Source organism: Canis lupus, chromosome 13 (assembly GCF_048164855.1).
Source record: "Canis lupus baileyi chromosome 13, mCanLup2.hap1, whole genome shotgun sequence".
Classification (NCBI taxonomy): domain Eukaryota; kingdom Metazoa; phylum Chordata; class Mammalia; order Carnivora; family Canidae; genus Canis; species Canis lupus.
This window is the reverse complement of record NC_132850.1, coordinates 7,535,274-7,555,606: the sequence shown is the minus strand read 5'-3', so window position 1 is coordinate 7,555,606 and position 20,333 is coordinate 7,535,274. Positions and strand designations below refer to the sequence as shown.

Here is a 20,333-nt window from a genome sequence, read left to right as displayed (position 1 = left end):
ATTTGTGCATATTGCATACAGTTGTAATACTGATGATTGAATTTTAAAGTTTTTTTTTTAATTTTTATTTATTTATGATAGTCACACAGAGAGAGAGAGAGGCAGAGACATAGGCAGAGGGAGAAGCAGGCTCCATGCACCGGGAGGCCGACGTGGGATTCTATCCCGGGTCTCCAGGATTGCGCCCTGGGCCAAAGGCAGGCGCCAAACCACTGCACCACCCAGGGATCCCTGATGATTGAATTTTAGAAGGAAAAAATAAATTATATTGATTCCATTTTGACTTTTTTTAAGATTTTATTTATTTATTCATGAGAGACATGGAGAGAGAAGCAGATACACAAGCAGAGGGAGAAGCAGGCTCCATGCAGGGAGCCCAATGCGGGACTCGATCCCGGATCTCCAGGATCACGCCCTGGGCCAAAGGCAGGTGCCAAACCGCTGAGCCACCAGGGATCCCCTCCACTTTGACTTTTAAATGGAAATCTCAGTTTAGAGTGTTGGAAGCAACTCCCTTTCTGCTGTTATCAGGAATGTCATTGGCATAGTGTTGTAAATAGGTAATATGCCAAGAGAGGGACATACTCTTTAAAAATAATTTCACTTACGAAATTCACATACTATGCAATTCACTCATTTAAAGTGTGCAGTTCAGCGGGTTTTAGTATATTCAAAGAGATGACATACAGCCATCACCACAATCAAATTTTAGAGCATTTCATCCTTCCAAAAAGAAATCCCACTAGGAGTGCCTGGGTGGCTCCATTGGTTAAACAACTGCCTTTGGCCCAGGGCATGATCTCAGGGTTCTGGGATCAAGCCCTGTGTTGGGCTCCCTGCCCAGTGGGGAGTTTGCTTCCTCCTCTGACCCTCCCCCTTGCTTGTTTGCTTGCTTTCTCTCTCAAATGAATAAATAAAATCCTAAAAAAAAAAAACAAAACTATTACTCCTTAGTAGTCACTCACCATTGCCTCCCCACTCCCTTTCCATAACCCTGCCAACCACTAATCTACTTTCTGTCTCTGGATTTTGCCCTTTCTGGGCATTTCACATAAATGGAATCATGTAATACCTAACCATTTGTGTGAAGTGACTGCTTTCACTCCACATGTTTTCAAGGTTCATCCACGTTGTAGCATGTATCAGTACTTCCTTTTTATTACTGAATAATATTTTGTATGGATATTTTGTTTATTGAGTTATCAGTTGGTTGATGTGAGTTTGCACTTTGGGGCTGTTATGAATAATGCTATGAACATCTGCGTACAAGGTTTTGTGTGGACATGTGTTTTCATTTCTTTTGGGTGTATCACTAAGAGTGGAATGATTTGATAACTCTGTTTTTAACTTTTGTGAAACTGCCATGCTCTCTTCCACTCTGGCTGCATCATTTTACATTCCCACTAGCAGTATGTGATGATTCAAGCATCTCCACATCCTTACCACCATTTGTTATCTGTCTCTTATTATAGCCATCCTAGGAGTTTTAAGTAGTATCTCATTGTTACTTTGATTTGCATTTCCCTGATGGTTGATGTTGGGCATGTTTTCATGTACTAATTGGCTGTTTGTATATCTTTGGAGAAATGTCTCTTCAGGTCCTTTGCCCATTTTTAAGTTGGGTGATTTGTCTTTTTGTTATTGAGTTCCAGGAATTCTTTATTGGTATACTTAAAAGTCCCTTATCAAATGTAATGATGTGCAAAAATGTTCTTCCTCTCTGCCTGTTGCCTTTTATTTTCTTGATGGTGACCTACACATTTTTTATTTTGATTAAGAACAATTAATTTTTTTTTTGCCAGTGGCCTTTTGGTGTCATACCTATAGAGGAGTATATTTCTGATTAAAATGCTTTAGAGAACATAACCCAGAAAACATTGCTGATGAAAATCAAAGTGTAGTTTTGAGTTATCTTAGGGAAACTGTGCCATGTGTAGTATATGTCAGTTAACGAGCAAGTTTTATTTTCCTTGTTAGTTAATCACTTGGAAGATAGGAAAGCTGACATGATTATTTTAGATTTCAAAAACTCTTCTGAGTAGCATCTAAATAAATTACTCAGTAGTAATTAGTCTTCTAACTAATATTTCTGCAATATATTTGAAGTTCAAAGATACTTCTATAAATAAATATATTCCTAAAAATCAGGGGTTTATTCTTAACATCTATCCATGTGTTTAGATTTCATGGTGTCTGAGCTAAATAGTAGAATAGAAGAATAAATAGAGTGGACATAGCAAAATTATGACATGTTTATGTAACAGAAATAGGCTAGTATAAATAGAGCAGCTCGTCTGAAAATTAGCCAGGGAGTAACTTATGAAGGGTTTTTTTTTTTTTTTTTCCTTTTCTTTTCTTTCTTTCTTTTTTTTTTTTTTTTTAAGATTTACTTATTTATTTGAGAGAGAGAGAGCCGGGGGGCAGGGGGGTTGGAGAGAGAGAGAGAGAATATCTCAAGCAGAGTCTCTGCTGAGGGGAGCTGGATGCAGGGCTCAATCTCATGAACTGAGCTGAAATCAAGAGTTGGACATTCAATAGACTGAGCCACCCAGGCACCCCACTCCAATGAAGGGTCTTAAATCCATGCTAAGGCTTGTGAATTCAGAAACAGTGGAGAGCCATTGGAGGTTTAGGGCAAATGAGGAACGTCTATATTTAAAAGCATAACTAATGGCAGTGTGGTGAATAAATTAGAAAAGAGAAAGACCAGGGACACCTGGGTGGCTCAACGGTTGGGTGCCTACCTTCGGCCCAGGGCATGATCCTGGAGTCCTGGGATTGAGTCCTGCATCGGGCTCCCTGCATGGGACCTGCTTCTCCCTCTGCCTGTGTCTGCCTCTCTCTCTGTGTCTCTCATGAATAAATAAATAAAATATTTAAGAAAAGAAAAGAGAAAGACCAGAGTCTGGAGAACATTGGGAAGGCTGTTTGCAGTAGTCTAGATCAGTGGTCTTTAAATCTTTGATTATTCATCCCCATTAAAATATGTTTGACCGTGGACTGAACAATAAGTAAATAAATGTATATGTACACATATTTGGAGTTTTTAAATTTATAGAAATATACTACTATTCTAACATATAACTATAGAAAAAGGCAGGAAAATATTTTGAAATAAACTATTTAAAAATATATTTAATAATTTGAAATTTTCAGTTACCAACAATCTGATTGAATATATGCCATGCACTTGAGCTAAGTTGCAACGTGGTGAAAATGAGTTACACTGTTGATTGTTAATTGAAGTGTAGTTGATATATAATGTTGTATCAGTTTTAAGTATACAACATAGTGATAAGACAACTCTATACATTATGTTGTATTCGTCAAGATAAGTGTAGTTTGCTACCATAATGTTGCTACAGTACACTGTTAACTCTTTTATGTTGCAGAAGTCCTGTTATTCTCTTAGGGTTCCAGGTGTACCATATGTTACACCTGATCATCTGACATGGGCTAAGTAAGATACCAGTGTCAATCCATATTCACAAGTGTTAGTAAATCTTAATTTCTAATTACTAGATGAAAATTAAATATACTTTTTTCCCCTCGTACTCTAGCATACCCCCTAGCATCTCTGACCCCTACTTTTCTAGATTAGAAGTAGTGTTTTCTAGGACTTAACTAACAGCAGTGGCAGTGGGGATAAAGGGAGAGCTTAGATAAAATATTTAGAAGAAGAGTGAATAATATAGACATGGAGGGAAAAAGAAGAGAGAATGACTTCATCGTTCCAATCTGTGCAATAGACATGGCTTTAACAGAAATACAGATGGTGAAAAGACCAAAGTTTTTTATTTTCTGTTTCGGATATTTGGAGGTTGAATTGTTTAAGAAACATCAAAGTAGAGAGGCTCAATAGATTATTGGAAATAAATGTTGAGAGCACAGGAAATAAGTCAAGATAGAGAATTATATGTGATCATAAAAGCTAGAGAAAGTGAGCAGAGTCAAGATAAGATTGAGGATGGATCTCTGGGGATACTGTTGTTTCAGGTTTGCCAGTAAACTTTAGATTGGAAAAGTTGACAACTATGATAAAGTATAAATTATTTCAGAGAAGGTAAAGAAAGGATCATGACTTTCAAGTATTGATCACAGTGGCAAATGCCAAGAAGCTAGAGGTATAAAAGCTTAAGAGACCATGTCCTATAAGAAGTCAGTGGTGGCCTAAGGGAGAAGGGTTCTAGAATAGAGTTGTTAGTGTAAGCCAGATTGGGTTAAAAAATGATTTCTTGATCTAAAGTAATCTGTCAGTTACCTGTGAATACTAGAGATGTTTACTCCACTGTATTAGCAAGTAAGATGACATAAGATTATGAAAGCTTCATACACATGTGAAATGACTATAAAGATAGTTCTTAGTAAAATGCTCTGGTGTACTACAGATTTCATATTATAAAATATGAAAAATTTGATCTAAAATATAACCCCTTTTTTCTCTACTCTGTATCTTTTAAACTTTATCTTGATGCAAAAGTATTTATTGGCTACCTTCTCTGTTATTTATTGAAGAGTTATGAAGATAAATTCAAGGTTGGAAGGATACAAGGAGAGACTGCCTGCTGTTTTAGTTGTGTTTTATAAGCAAGCCTCTAGGTGACTTTACCATCTTGTTACACCTTAGCAGTCTTCCTTCTGACTATACTACAGTGATAGATTAATTTATTATAGCTATGAATACTAAACTAATATGAATAGTCACTTTCAAGGGAAAATATTTCATGTCTTCTCGTATCAACTAGAATAATATTTCCCATTCTGTCTTTTGGGAGTAGAGGATGAGAGGTACCTAGAAATGAGATGAAGGTGTGGGTCTCTATAAGCATATAGAACAATTAATGAAAACAATTTCTTCTCCTTTTTACATTAAAATTTCTCTCTCCTACCATTTTTCTGCTGCATGAGTCAGGTGGTTAAGTGGAACTTACTGAAACCAATATTAAATTTTACTTTACAGTCTGTGCACCAGAGCATGATGGAGTCAAAAGACTTGGTACCAGAATGTAGGAAGTGGTGGTTGAGGTAAGAGTGGGAAAGGTAGGCTGTAGCCCTTTGTAAGACCTAATGTACTCGGGTAGGTTCCATTTTTGTAGTAATCGCCAGATATTCTTAAGGATTTTTAAATTCTATCCCAAGGTTCTACAAAAATGCATCCTATTATATTCTGCAAGAATTCTTTCCTTCTAGACTAAGGTTATTAGTTAAAGGAAGCCACTGAAGATTGGTTAGAAGTTCTTATCCTCATTTGCTCAGATTTTCTTTCCCAAATTGCTTTCCAAAATGCTGCTTTAGAAGTTAAAATATTTTGCATATTACCAAAGAAGGTAAAATTACAATTATTTTACTGAAATATACACTTAAACGTTGTGCTAAAATTTCTACATTTGAACAAAAGATCAAAGGATTCCCTCCCCATTGTTATGATAAAAGACAGCTACACATAAGACAAAGATAGTTCCACAACTGTTACATGATAGAAATTCAGTTCATAGTTTATGTTAATTACCAGGATTTATTCTTTGTATTAATTTACTTTGATACTAATACATTGTGATATATTTGTTGTTTGGAAGACTTCAATATTTCAATGTAGTCTTGAAGTATATTTGTGAGATAATTATACTTAAATTTTTATATAAAAATAGTATCATATATATTTGCTTTCCCCCCCAAGAGTACTTTCACTAATATCCCAATGGTCCCAGTAACAGGCTAGAGACTGTTATCCCATTTTTATTGATGAAGGAACTAAAGTCAGAGAGGCAAGGTGACTTTTATAACAACCTAGTGGCAGAATGGGACTAAAAACTCATGTCTACTTATTTCTCCTCCAGTGCTTATGTTAGCACATGTAAAGGTTTCTCAAATTAGCAGTTTCCCAATTCAAACTTTCTTTATAATACAGTGAGCACCTTTGCTGCTATAGCAGAATAAATGACAAGATAAATTACTATTGTAGTTTTTTCTTTAGCTCCACCTGCCTGCCTGATGAACATTCTAATACATTACCCTTTGTCACAGTATCTTTTGAGATAAGAAGTGAAAATTTGCAGTTCCTTGATTTGTCATTTTGTAACTTGAATACGAAATTTTCATTAAAACTCTAAATACGGGGCAGCCAGGGTGGCTCAGCGGATTAGTGCCTGCCTTCCGCTCAGGGCGTGATCCTGCAGTCCAGGGATTGAGTCCCGCATCAGGCTCCCTGCATGGAGCCTGCTTCTCCCTCTGTCTTTGTCTCTGCCTCTCTCTCTCTCTCTCTCTGTCTCTCATTAATAAATAAATAAAATCTTAAAAAAAAAACCCTCTAAATATGTTGATCACATCATGTTAATGAGAGATTAAAGAGAGACGATAATAATTGATGGTCCTTAGAAAAGTGGATTCCCTTTGAAACATATGTTTTAGCAGTTATGAATTTAAACATAGTTTAATGTTAGAAATTCCCAGTGTATATAGAATTCTAATACCATTCTCTTAAGGCTCTGAGAGCTTGAGTTCAAATCAATGTTTAGTGTAATTATTCATAAAGAAATTTTTATATCTGATCCCATGGTAAAAATCTGCAGTGTTTCATTGTGTGATATTCTCCTAATTAAATTCTCCTAATTAAATTTTACTGTTAAAGGGGATTGCAGAGATTATTCATTTCAGTCTTCTGGTTGGAATCTTCTAATTGGTATCTTTTTTTTTTTTTTTTTTCTAATTGGTATCTTTTGTGACATAACTGCTCCTTGAGCAGTTATAGCAGGGATGAAGTCAGGTACTTTATAAGATAGTATGATCTACTTGTGAATAATTCTGGTGGTTAGGAAATGTGGGAAATTTTTGTTCCAAAGTCTAGCTCCTTATATCTTCCCAATTATTTGTGAGTTCTATCCTTTCGTACAAAGATAGATTTTCTTCTTAGTTTATCACATGACAGTCCATCAAAATAGTCAAAGGACCAAAGGCTTTTGTAATCCCTTTGAGTCTTTCCTATTCCAGACCTACAGTTCTTTAGTTTGATTTATTTTTACTCATGTTACATGAATTTCTATTAAGATTACCATCTTCTGGTTATGTTTCATTTTTTTACGGTCTTAAATTTTTCCAAATTGAGCAGAGTACCTCAGAATGTGAAATTACCTATATAATATGTGATAGGGTAGTTACATGCTTTATAGTGGGCACTTAAATATGTACAACCTAATTTCTTTAATTTGGAGGAAGCTACATCCCACTATCTGCTCATTCTGGACTTAGAGTCACCTAAAGCCCCTTACATTGTAAGTTCACATCCTCTAATCTGTTCTTTTTGCAGTTGAGATTTTTAAGCAAATCTTTAGCTCTTAAAATTACCCCTATTTTTCATCTTCATTGAGTTCATTGTTGTAGTGTCTCAGTAACTTTTAGCATGCTTATTTGTTTTTAGCATACTAGCAATGTCTCCCAAGTACTTATAATTTGAGGATTTCTTGGGACCCCTGGATGATCCCTGGGTCCAGGATTGAGTCCCACATCAGGCTCCCTGCAGGGAGTCTGCTTCTGCCTCTGCCTGTGTCTTTGCCACTCTCTCTGTGTCTCATGAATAAATAAAATCTTAAAAAAAAAAAAAGGAGGATTTCTTGACATATTTTATTTTGTCTATTTTATTATGTATCCTACATATATATAAGATATAGATATATATATCTTAAGATTTTATTTATTTATTTGACAGAGCATAAGCAGAGGAGCAGCAGGCAGAGGGAGAAGAAGCAGGCTCTCCTCTAAGCAGGGAGCCCAATGAGGGCTCCATCTCAGGACCCTGGGATCATGACCTGAGCTAAAGGCAGACCCATAACCCACTGAGCCACCGAGGTGACCCAGGGCACTAGACATACTTCTTTTGTTCATGGTATTGATAGGGGGACCACTTTAGAAGTTTATTCTGATTAAAAGTTTCCATAAATCTCCTAGTTAACTTAGAAAAAGAAAAGGAACTTGCCTTGCCCCATGTTATAGTATAATAAAACACTTTAGTAATTGATACTTTTTAAATACAGACAGACCACTGAGACAATATAGAGAACTCAAGAGCCAGATCCATTTGTATATTGAGAACTTATTAAGATAAAAATGGCATTTTATTTATCTATCTATCTATCTATCTATTGTAGGCTCCAGCCCAGAGTGGAGCCTAACACAGGGCCCAAATTTATGACTGTGAGATCGAGACCTGGGCTGAGATCACGAGTCAGACGCTTACCAACTGACCCTCCCAGACACCCCCCAAAAATGGCATTTTATTTTATTTTTATTTTTATTTTTTTAAAGATTGTATTTATTTATTCATGAGAGACACAGAGAGGGAGAGAGAGGCAGAGACACAGGCAGAGGGAGAAGCAGGCTCCATGCAGGGAGCCTTACACGGGACTCAATCCCAGGACCCCAGGATCACACCCTGGGCCAAAGGCAGGCGCTAAACTGCTGAGCCACCCAGGGATCCCAAAAAATGGTATTTTAAATTGGTTTGTAGATGGTGTGGGACCACTGGCTTACTATATGGAGAAAAATAAAATAGAGTCCTTATATAACACTGTTTATAAATAAGGACCTCAAATGAATTAATAGCCAAAGTAATATAGATACATAAGCTATATATATATATATATAGGTAATGATAGATGGGTAGATATAAACACTATATATGTAAAGGTAAAAATTGATTCATTTTATGATATATTAAGGATTTCAGTTCAACAAATATATAGATATTGTTGTATGTATATTATTTCAACAAATAGATATTAACAGGCAGATGACATTTGAAAGAAGATATTTGCAATAACTAAACCTGTTAATGAATTAATATCTGGACTATCAGACTATCAAAGAAACTCCTTCAATTCAACAAGAAGACTGGGACCCCAATAGAAAAATGAGCAAAGGAAACAAACATGGAATTAAAAGAAGAAAAGAAACAGACACATGAAGGAATGTTCAAATTCATTAGTAATAGAAGAAATCTCAATTAAAATAACCTTTTAATTTTACCTGCTACACTAGCAAAAATTAGAAAGCAGAGCTGAATAATGCCAAATCTTGTCTGATATATAGGGAAATAGGAATCTCCAGGAATGTAGATTAGACAGCCACTCTGGGGAGCAGTTTGGCAGTTCTTCATCATTTAGTTGTTTAAATTCACGTGGACATAACAATTTTGTTCCTGGGTATATAACCAGAGATAAATTCTCTCACACAAGTCCATAAAAGGGTATGGTAAGAGACATTGCATTGCAACATTGTTTTTAGTGGTTGGTAGTTAAAGTCTGCATTGTTGGGTGGGGTGATAGACAACATAGGGAGTACTTTACATCAGAAACAATGAACTAAGTGTACCAAACCAAAAAGAATTCATTTTTAAAACCTAGTGCAAGAGGATAAAGATGGGAATATAAACAAACAGAAGGATGTTCATCTACACATTAGAAGAAATAACTTACTGGGAAGAGGAAAAAGGCTTAGGAAATGGAGGTGGAAGGAAAGAAGAGAGGTCTTGTACATATGATTAATGCTAATAAGCCATGATTTGAGGAGTATGATTAACCTTTTGTATCTGGAACATAAAAGTGGGGTTTGGGGACTACATTTGACAATGATATGTAAGTTGGGTTGGAGAAGAAAAGATTAAAGGCTTAAAAAACAGAAGACTTAAAATAATCCAGCTACTGGAACATGAGGTTGTAGTTTAGGATGGTGGTAATTGGGAATGAAAAGTAAAGGACTGATGTGAGAAATACTGCAAAGAGATGAGGTCCGCAACTAATTGGGTGAAGAGATGAGCCAGATTTGAATCTGGAGAGATGAAGGTCCCAATAAAGAGGAGCAATGAATAGGATAACCAGATAACATGGGGGAGATATGGTGAATTCAGCTTTTGATTCCGTTGGAGGTTCTAGCATTTTATTGAGGTAGATTGTCCGCTGTTAGAACATTCATGAATATACTGTGGTAGACATTGAAACAGAACATTTTTTATCCCTAAATTGTCTTTGGCACAGCTATTTTAATCTCTTCCACCATTTTAATCCTTAGAGTGATTTGATTGGCTTGCGAGGATTTGGTAAGCTTAAAGTCACACCAATTTACTGTTGAGAAAAAATGACAAAATAGTTAAAACATTCTGACAAATTAGATCTGTAAAGTTTCACCTAAGAAACTGGACTTGACAGTGGCTGCAGAAGAATACCTTAAGTGACAAAAAAAAAAATCTGAAATTTGTCTTGTATGTAAAAACAGATCAGTGAATCAAATCTTTTTTGTAAAATTTACTGTGGTAGAGGCTTGATCTTGGTTTAGTTTCAGCAAAGTAAAATTGAAGAAGGGGAAAAATAGAAATTTTGAGCTTGTAGAAAATTGCTCTAGGTATCAAGTTAGCTTGATTATTTTGTACCAGAGAATGCCTTTTTCTCCCCTTTTTCACCTAACTACCCATAGGTTAGAATTTAATCTTTTTCCCATTCCTTTAAATGTATTGTGTATTATACCAGTAATATGTAAGGATACTCTTATCATAATATATTTAGATCATTTAGACACAAAAATCATTCTTCACCTCTCTCTCCAGAGGTAACCACCGTTGAGATATCTTTCCACTGCTTTTGCAAGTAATGTGTGTACAAAAATAAATGTTGACTTGTGGATATTTTGTTTTATTCTCACTGTAGGCTAATTTTTAAATGTAAAAGTCTTAAATTTAAATATCTTTCAATGTAAGTACATATCACATAAAAATATTTGCTGGGTGAAAACAGGTTTCCAAATGTTCTTACTGATTAGATAATATAAGTATGGAGAAGGAGGTTGAAAAGGATTGAGGAGGGGTAAAGGTATGTTTATTGCTCTCAAGAACTTCACAGTCTAGTAGAAGTGATGTGTACTCTGATTATAATACAGTGGAGTAGCTGTTCTAATAGATATATACACTAGGTGGTATTTGAGTACAGAGTGAAGAGCATCAAATTCTTCAATAGAGAAGTGTATGTATCGAGTAGTGCGCAGAGATGGTAAAAGGGACTTGGGATCATTTTTTTTTAAGGTTAATATTTTGCAGGTTTACTAAAGTCTAGAATGATTAAGTAATTCACTGGATTCATTCTTTTCTGTCTTTTGTGAAATTCATATTTCTTGCCAGAAGTCAGTCTTTCTGGTATCCTAAGATATGGTCCTGAAAGCAGTATCTTTATTATGTATGATTGTCTTTTAGAATTTTGGCAGCTTTAAATAGTACAAGAATTACTGTATTTTGTATTTTGTATTTCATCATGCAGAGGATTATGTGGATATATTTTTTTCCCTTTTGTAGGGAGGTGGTTGACTCAATGGTTCAGCATTTTAAAGTGACTATATTTGGGGACCGTAGACCAGTTTATGATGGAAAAAGAAGCCTTTACACAGCCAATCCACTTCCTGTGGCAACTACTGGGGTAAGATGCATTCCTTTATTGGAAAGGTATTCTTTTACAGTATCTCCCTTTATTTTTAATTTTTATTTACTTAATTATTTTCGAAGAGAGAATTGGAGGGGGGCATAGGGAAAGAGAGGGAATCTCAAGCCCGCCCCACACCTAGCTTGGAACCTGACGCAGGGCTTGATCTCACAATCTTGAGATCATGACTCAGGCTGAAACCAAGAGTTTGATGCTTAACCAACTGAGCCACCCACACACCCCTTCAAATAATTTTAAACATAATGAAAAATTGTAAAAATCAAAGAACTCATGTAGTAGACCTTTTACCCAGATTCATCAGTGTCCTTACCTTTTGCCACATTTGTCTTATCAATCTCTGTCTTTTTTGCTGTCTTTATAGATACTTTATGTGTGTGTGTGTGTGTGTGTGTGTGTGTATACACACACACACACACATACTTTATAGATACTTATATAGAACGAGATTTTCCCAGCCTTTTTATTTTCTTTTCATAGTATTAACATGGTAGAGGATTACAGTCAAGTTGTTTTGTAGAACGTCCCTCAATCTGGATTTGTCTGGTATTTTCTCTTGATTAGGTTCTGATTAAGCATATTTGGCAGGAATAATTACACAAGTGTTCTTATCAGTGGATCATATCGGGGACATTAATACGTATTTGCTCCATTAATGCTGATATTAAGTTTGATCACTTGTTTAAGCTGATATCTGCCAGGTTTCTCCTGTCAAATTTTTCTTTTTACTCTTGTGGAGAGATTTTAACTGTGGTAAAATACATATAAAATTGACCGTCTGAGCCATTTAATGGCAAGAAGTACATTTGCAACTACTATTTATCTCCATGCCTCTTTTTATCTTATAAATCTGAAACTATACCCATGAAGCACTTGAGGCCCCATTCTCCTTCCCCTCAGCCCCTGGCAGCCACCATTCTAATTTCTGTCTCAATAACTTTGACTACTTTCAGTGCCTCATCTAAGTGGAATCATAAAATATTTGTGTTTTTGTGACTGACTTATTTCACTTATCATTATGTCCTCAAGATTCATCCATGTTGGGCAGCCTGGGTGGCTCAGGTCATGTTCCCGGAATCCGGGATCGAGTCCTGCATTGGGCTCCCTGCAAGGAGCCTGCTTCTCCCTCTGCTTATGTCTCTGCTTCTCTCTCAGTCTGTGTCTCTCATGAATAAATAAATAAATCTTAAAAAAAAAAAGAAAGATTCATCCATGTTGTTGCACGTATCAGAATTTCCTTCCTTTTAAAGCTGAATGATATTCCAATGTGTATATACCACATTTCATTTATCCATACATCTGTTGATGAACACCTTTTGGCTATTACAAATAATACTGCTATGAACATGGGCGTACAAATATCTGTTCCAATTCTTCCTTTCAGTTCTTTTGTATATAAGTGGTAATTCTATTTTTAATATTTTGAGAAGTTACTGTACTATTTTCCATGGTGGCTGCACCATTTTTTACATTCCCACCAGCAATGCACAAGGGTTCCAAATTTTTCACACCGTTGCCAATACTTGTTTTCTGGGGTTTTTTGATAGTAGCTGTCCTAGTGGGTGTGAGATTATATCTCACTGTGGTTTTGATTTGCATTTCTTTAATGATTAGTGAATTGAGCACCTTTTCATGACTCTTTTGTACATTTTTGTCTTTTGCTTTTTTTTTTTTTTTTTTGCCCATTTTTAAAAATTGGGATTAGTTTTTGTTGTTATTGCATTTTAGGGATCTTTATCCTTATCAGTTAGGTGATTTGCAAATATTTTCTCACGTTTTGTAGGTTGCCTTTTCACTTTGTGGATTCTGTCCTCTGGTGCATAGAAGTATTTTTGTTTTTGTTTGGGTTGTTTTTTGAGTAGGCTCCACACGGTGGATTTCCTGACCCTGACAAGATCAAGACCTGAGTTGAGCTTAAGCTTAACCTACTGAGCCACCTAGGCTCCCCTAAGAAGTCTTTAAGTTTGATATGGGAAATACTTTTTTAATGATTTTTTTTATTTGTTTATTTTAGAGAGTGCAAGCAGTAGAGAGGAGCAGAGGGAAAGAGAGAATCTCAAGCAGATTCCCCTCTGAGCAGGGAACCTGATGCTGGGCTTGATCTCATTACCCTGAGATCATGACTTGAACCGAAATCAAGAGTTGGATATTCAGCCAGCTGAGCCACCCAGGTGCCCTGATATGGGAAATACTTTAAGGATCCGGTTTCTCAGGGCACTTGGGTGGCTCAGGTTGTGATCCCAAGATCCTGGGATCATGTCCCACATCAGGCAGGAGCGAGCCTATTTCTCCCTCTGCATATGTCTCTGCCTCTCTGTTTCTCTCATGAATAAATAAATAAATAAAATCTTTAAAAAAGAAAAAGAAGAAAAAAGATCCTGTTTCTTATTAGATTTTTAAGTAATTGATGATTCTTGCTTGGGAGGATTATTACTATATAGTAATGGTGATTTTCTAATTCTCTTATTCCTTCTACATATATTAGTTGGTATTGATTATAAGGAAGAGCATTTTCTTCTTCCTAATTTATTTATTCTTATTTATTTCACTGCCCCAGTTGTCCAGATTTGGCCATTGGGAGCCTCTTTAAGCTGGTTCCTATTTCTTTTTTACATTACACACTTTTTTTTTTTTTTTAGTACTTCCTTACTTTCTGGCACAAGATTATCCAGGCTTATTTTATGTTTTCCCTGCTGCAACCATGCAGCTGACCCTTTCTCAAAGGAATAATAATTTCTTTTAGTTGGGGGATGCAACTTAGAAACCAAAATCTGAATACTGAATGTATTCATTGCTGCTGGGATATAGGCGTTTCTAAAATGGACAGAGATAGGAAATAAAAATATATAAATAAATAAGACAATATATAATAAATATTACATGTCATATAGTGAACCTACCAAAAGTAGTCTACACAAGTATTACTCAATTTACAATATAAAATTTATAGTGGAGGGCAGCCCCAGTGGTGCAGCAGTTTAGCACCGCCTGCAGCCCGGGGTATGATCCTGGAGACCCGGGATTGAGTCCCATGTCGGGCTCCCTGCATGGAGCTTGTTTCTCCCTCTGCCTGTGTCTCTGCCTCTCTCTCTCTCCATGTCTGTCATAAATAAATAAAAAAAATATTTAAAAAAAAATTTATAGTGGAAATCATGAGTTCAAACTGATTTTCAGTCTACCCCCCAGAGCAAAATCTATCCTTCCTTTACTCTCCACTTTGCATATTTGTATCTTCCTTCTTTTTTGAGCCTCAAAACATCACTTTTACTCATTTGTTTAGTCGTACCATACGTTTATAAAATCATTTCTGGGGCAGCCCGGGTGGCTCAGCAGGTTAGCGCCACCTTCAGCCCAGGGCGGAATCCTGGAGACCCGGGATCGAGTCCCACGTCAGGTTCCCTGCATGAAGCCTGCTTCTCGCTCTCTGCCTGTGTCTCTGCCTCTCTCTATGTCTGTCATGAATAAATAAATAAAATATTTTTTAAAAAATCCTTTCTGAATTGCTACACCATACCACTACAGAAAACAAACTTACTCATGAGAGTTAAGGTTTTATTTTGTATGTGGTTCTTTCCCACCCGCCCCTTCTCCACATGCCCAATTGAGAATAAACTCAGTATACTGTGTTCAAGAGTTCTTTGCATTAATGTTTTCTTTTTTCCCCTTCTTTCATTATGTTAGGTTATACATTTGAAATACATTTGGTTTCACTTGATTTTGTTTATATTTTAAGTTTTACACTTCATCTTGATTTTATTTTTAATTTTTTAACTGATTAAACTTTATTTTTAAGAAAAGCTTTTTTAAAACATGGTTCCAGGAATCAAAACTATACTGAAAAATATACTCAGAATTGTTATTCCTCCTTTATTTCTTCCAGTCTGTTTCTTCCCATCATCTGAAATTCAGTAACCAGTTTCTTTGTTTCTGGTCATATTTCTTGTGTTTCTTATTGCAAAAGTAAGATATATGAATATTTTCCCATTCTCTTTTCTCACACAAGGATGGCATACTATTTGTAATCTTCTTTGCTTTTTTTTTTGCTTAACAGTATAGCTTGGAGATTATCTATTGATTTAACATTGAGGTTGGTTTTTTATATTTGCTCTCTTTTTTCTTAAATACCTTGGTAACTTAAAAATAATTGTACATTATCCTTTTCAACTTATCAATTGATTGTTTTCCCATCAACAGGTAGATTTAGATGTTACTTTACCTGGGGAAGGTGGAAAAGATCGACCATTCAAGGTATCAATTAAATTTGTCTCTCGGGTGAGTTGGCACCTACTACATGAAGTACTGACAGGACGGACCTTGCCTGAGCCACTGGAATTAGACAAGCCAATCAGCACTAATCCTGTCCATGCTGTTGATGTGGTGCTACGACATCTGCCCTCCATGAAGTGGGTGCTTCTGGCTTTTTTTTTTTCCTTTTTAGATTTTCAGTGTGAAGGCTTTCCTCCCAAGAATAAGTTGTGCAGGCCCTTTTTGAATAACCATATGTATATTTTGGTTACTTCATTTAAAGAATAGCATGCATACAAGTTCATTGACAGAAGAAGTAAGTTAAATAAATTCTGATTTTTGAAAACATACATGATTACGTTAGCTATTCTAGTGGATACCTTTTAGAAAAATGTCTAACCCTTTATCTTAGAAGCTATAAATCTTGAATAACTGACCTATTTAGTTAAGTCCCCTTATTTTAAAGGTAATATCATTGTTTATACTATTGTATAATCAATTTGTATTGAAAATTGCTATACTACCACAAGTGTATGTTTATATTTGTGTGCTTGGATATATAGGATCAATGTGTCTTTTTAAAGAAAAATATGTTTTGGTAACACATTTATGGAAATAGCCTTTTGATTGATATTTATTCACTCTTTAGCGTTTACTAAGGTTAGAACTGATTTTTCTTTTCATCTGTTTCTAAGAAAGTATTTCAAATAAAATTTATTCTCGCCCAAACTAACAGTAGTTTTAGGAATAGAGAATTTCAGTAAAGGATGCTAAGGGATTTTGTTTTGGTTTTGTTTTTCATTTAAAATGGCTATTTTTTGCTTTCACAAATTTGGAATATATTTATTTTCATATATTCCTAATGACAAGCATCATTATGATAAATGAAGTTTATGTGCCTTAGACTCACCAATTCTGCAAATTTAAATACCTATATGGGATGGAAAGGACTGAATATGACATTTTAATTTTTGTAGATATACACCTGTGGGGCGTTCCTTTTTCTCAGCTCCAGAAGGATATGACCACCCCCTGGGAGGGGGCAGGGAAGTATGGTTTGGATTCCATCAATCTGTTCGACCTGCCATGTGGAAAATGATGCTTAATATTGATGGTAAGGGAACTAAAAGCATATTCTGTATTGGGTACTTGATTTCTCTATCGCACACATGCATCTGTGCCTATGTGTATGTATGTGTGCAGTTCTATATGCAATTACATGTACTAGTATCTTGAAGTAATTGGGACATATATTAAGCCAAAGTTGAAAAACCTTTGTATTGTTATTAATTTCCTTTAGAGACCCTTCACACAGAGGTTGTCCTGGAATGCTACTGAGCATGAAGTATGCACATTGAAGCATATATAAAAGCCTTGACATTATTACCTGAACAATCTCACTTTTATCCTCTTAACTCTTAAGTCAGTATTTCATTATGAAATACATGTTTTAAAGGAAAAGTCTGTTGGTCCTGGTGACCCCAGGTATTATACCTACAGCTGATGCTTACAGTGGTGCTATAAGCATTTTTAGCTCATGAATATTTTTGAGCATATGTTGAAATAGGGAGAATAGTATGATAAAATGCCACCTGTCTGCAAACTGTCAAGAGTTTTCCACCTTTCCTTAAACTTTCTACATTTACTTCTCTATTAGAGTGTTTTTAAATCAAATCCCAGATAGTTATTTTGTCTCCACTACTTTACCTCAAAAAAATCATAATGCCGTTATCATATGTAAAAAATTTTTAAATATTCATTTATTTGTAGCCTTTAATACCCTGTCCATAATCAGATTTCCTTAATTGTCTCAAATATGTCATTTTATTATTAGTTGGTTGTTCTAATCAGGACCCAAACAAGATCCACGTAACATGTTTGACTGATATGCTTTTTTAAATTTAGTAGTCCTATTTCCTTCCTCTTGTTTTGTTTTTTCTTTTTTTGTTTTAACTTCATTGACTTTTTTAGAGAAACTCTGTCACTTGTCCTAAAGAATATCCAAAAATCCACATTTGTGTTTGTTCTTGTGGTGTCATTACCTTGTTCCTCTGTCCCCTATATTTCCTGAAAATGAAAATTGGCCCTAGAAGTTTGATTCAGTCCTGGTTCAGAATACGTTATATATGCTTCATATTGTATCATATTAGGGGCACACAGTATATAGTGGTTCCAATTTTAGTGATACTATAATTGATTGTTAGATTCAGAGATCAATAGGCCTGATCTCTCCATTGTAAATTTCCCAATCAACCTTTCAGTTACTAATATTCTATTCAATAATCATTGTTACCCAAATCACTTATTTCATTAGTGATTACCACGTGGTATTTTTTCTGATTCTATTACTCCTTTTGAATTAGATGGAATTCTTATATGGGACATCACAATGTCCTATTAACAATTTATTAGTCTTTGATAGCTTTTTTGCTTTGTGGCACAGCAGGATATTTCAGGCTCATTTTACATTTCCTACCCTATACCTGGAATCGGCCTTTCCTTCAAGGATCCCTCGATCTTTTCAGATCACTACATAGTTTCTGCATTATTTTCAGTTGCTTCTACCATTGTGGAGATATGCCCTTGAGGAGCTATATCTCACAAGTCGTCTTTCGATGTATACTACGGCTGTTTTGTTTGCCATTTCATAACACCATTTCCTATATATATGTAGATGTACCTTTAGGATAGATTTCAGGTGGGAAGATTAATGGGTCAAAGGCAAATATATTTATAATTCTGATCATTGGTAGATTGCCTTCTGTAAAGTTCTAAATGTGCATCAGTGAATGAAACTAGCTTTTTAGTTGTGCCTTTGCCACTAGAAGTGTCAAACTCTAGATTCTGTTAATTGGGTTTGCAAGAAATCATTTCCTGTTTTGCATTTGGCCATCTTTTCACATGTATAAGGGTCACCTTATTTTTTTTTTAATTAGTTTATGTCTTTTGCCCTTTTTATTCTGTTGGATTTTTGCTTTTCTCATTTACTGAGAGCTTTCTAAATTAAGGAGATTAGCCCCTTGTGTTTTGAAAGACATTTATCCCTGATTATTTGTCTTTTAACCTTTGGTACGGGCTTGTTTTTTGCCGTGTAGAAATTTATGTTTTTATTGATGGGGGGGATGGTAAATTTATATACACAAACAAATATAGTAATCGTTTCTTTTATGACTTGCAATATCTTCTTCTAGGGCTAGTCTCATTTTTCTCTTCACTTTTTTCATGCTATTCTTATTTATTCTTTCATGTAAGCCTGTAGAAACACCAGTGTTACTTTTATTGAAATCTTGCTACATTTATAAATTGTTAAGACAAATTGACATCTTTAAGATACTGAGTCTTTCTGTCCAAGATAACACTGTACCTTTCTATTAGTGCAAGGTTATGTTTGTTTCCTTCAGGAGTGTTTTAAAGTTTTCCTCACATAGAAGTTGCATGTATCTTGCGCATACTTCCTCCCTCCTTTTTTTTTTTTTTTTTTTTTTTTTTTGCTATTAAATGGATTTATAGATTCTAACTGGTTATTGCTTATATAAATGAAGGCTGTCACATTTTTTTTCCCTTTTTAAAGATTTTATTTATTCATGAGAGACAGAGAGAGGAGGGCAGAGGCAAAGGGAGAAACAGCAGGCTCCCTGTGTAGGGAGCCCAATGTGGGACTTGATCCTGGGACCCCAGGATCACAACCCGAGCCAAAGGCAGACACTTAACCAACTGAGCCACCTAGGCCTTTCACTTCTGTATACCTTTTTCTCTCTGCCTCATTAAATTCATTTTTGTTTAGCTATTCAAGTAACTTTCTTATCATTTCTAAGTAAGTTATAATCATTTCATCTACAGAGAGTGATAGGTTTACCTCTTCCTTCTGATTTTTTTATTCAGATTATATCGACTAATTAGACAATGTTAAGCAGTAGTGGTTAGTTGGCATCCTCTTTATTCCATACCATGGAAAGGAATGCTCCCAAGGTTTCTACATTAAGTAAGATACATGTATGTATAGTAGCATCTGTTAATTCCTGTTTTATTAAATACTTTTATTCAAGAATGGATGTTGAATTTTGTCTTTTTAACAAACATTGAACCAAATTTGTGTTTCTGGATTCTTTTAACGTGATATTGTATTCTGTTTGCTAATATTTTATTTTTTTAATCAATGCAAAGTAAGTTTGATCATCAGATCTATAATTTTTGTGTAATCTTTTTCAAGTTTTGGTATTAATTGCATATCATAAAATTTTTAGAAGTTTTCATTTTCTAAAATGTACAACGGTTTTTAAATAGTATTAAAATTGTCAGCTCTCTTAAGATTTGGTAGAATTCTATAAAATCTTGTGGCGTAATGTGTTTTGCTTGATAGGTAAATATATTTGCTCTTTGAAAGCTTCCATTTATTTTTGTGAAAATCAGTTTGTTGCAGCTCAGTTTTGGGAGGTTATATCTTACTAAAAAATAATTTTATCTGTGATTTTTTATAGAGTGTTTTATGTAGTTTTCTTGTTTTTTGAAATAATGCCTACTTCTCTGAGTTCCCATTTATTTTCTGTATTTGTGTTTTGTCCATTTTACTCTTAAGAGAGCAGTACTTCTTTATTTATTTATATTTTAATGGAAACT

General features: G+C 35.1%; 1 protein-coding gene and 1 long non-coding RNA gene across 5 annotated transcripts in view; one reads left to right on the top strand and one right to left on the bottom strand.

Annotated features, from left to right (window-relative positions):
* AGO3 (argonaute RISC catalytic component 3) overlaps nt 1-20,333 on the top strand; it is a 120,603-nt gene that overhangs the window by 30,676 nt on the left and 69,594 nt on the right. For 2 of the 3 annotated variants that reach the window (XM_072771971.1, XM_072771970.1), the window contains exons 3-5: nt 11,330-11,450; nt 15,666-15,874; nt 16,694-16,830. In XM_072771971.1, the coding sequence (XP_072628072.1) occupies nt 11,330-11,450; nt 15,666-15,874; nt 16,694-16,830 (467 nt within the window). Of the gene's footprint in view, nt 1-4,960; nt 5,026-11,329; nt 11,451-15,665; nt 15,875-16,693; nt 16,831-20,333 lie in introns of all 3 variants that reach the window. The other variant, XM_072771972.1, reaches the window with a different exon arrangement.
* The window catches only part of LOC140602456 (uncharacterized), a 65,714-nt gene that overhangs the window by 16,205 nt on the left and 29,176 nt on the right, over nt 1-20,333 (bottom strand). The gene's annotated exons all lie outside the window — the stretch shown is intronic.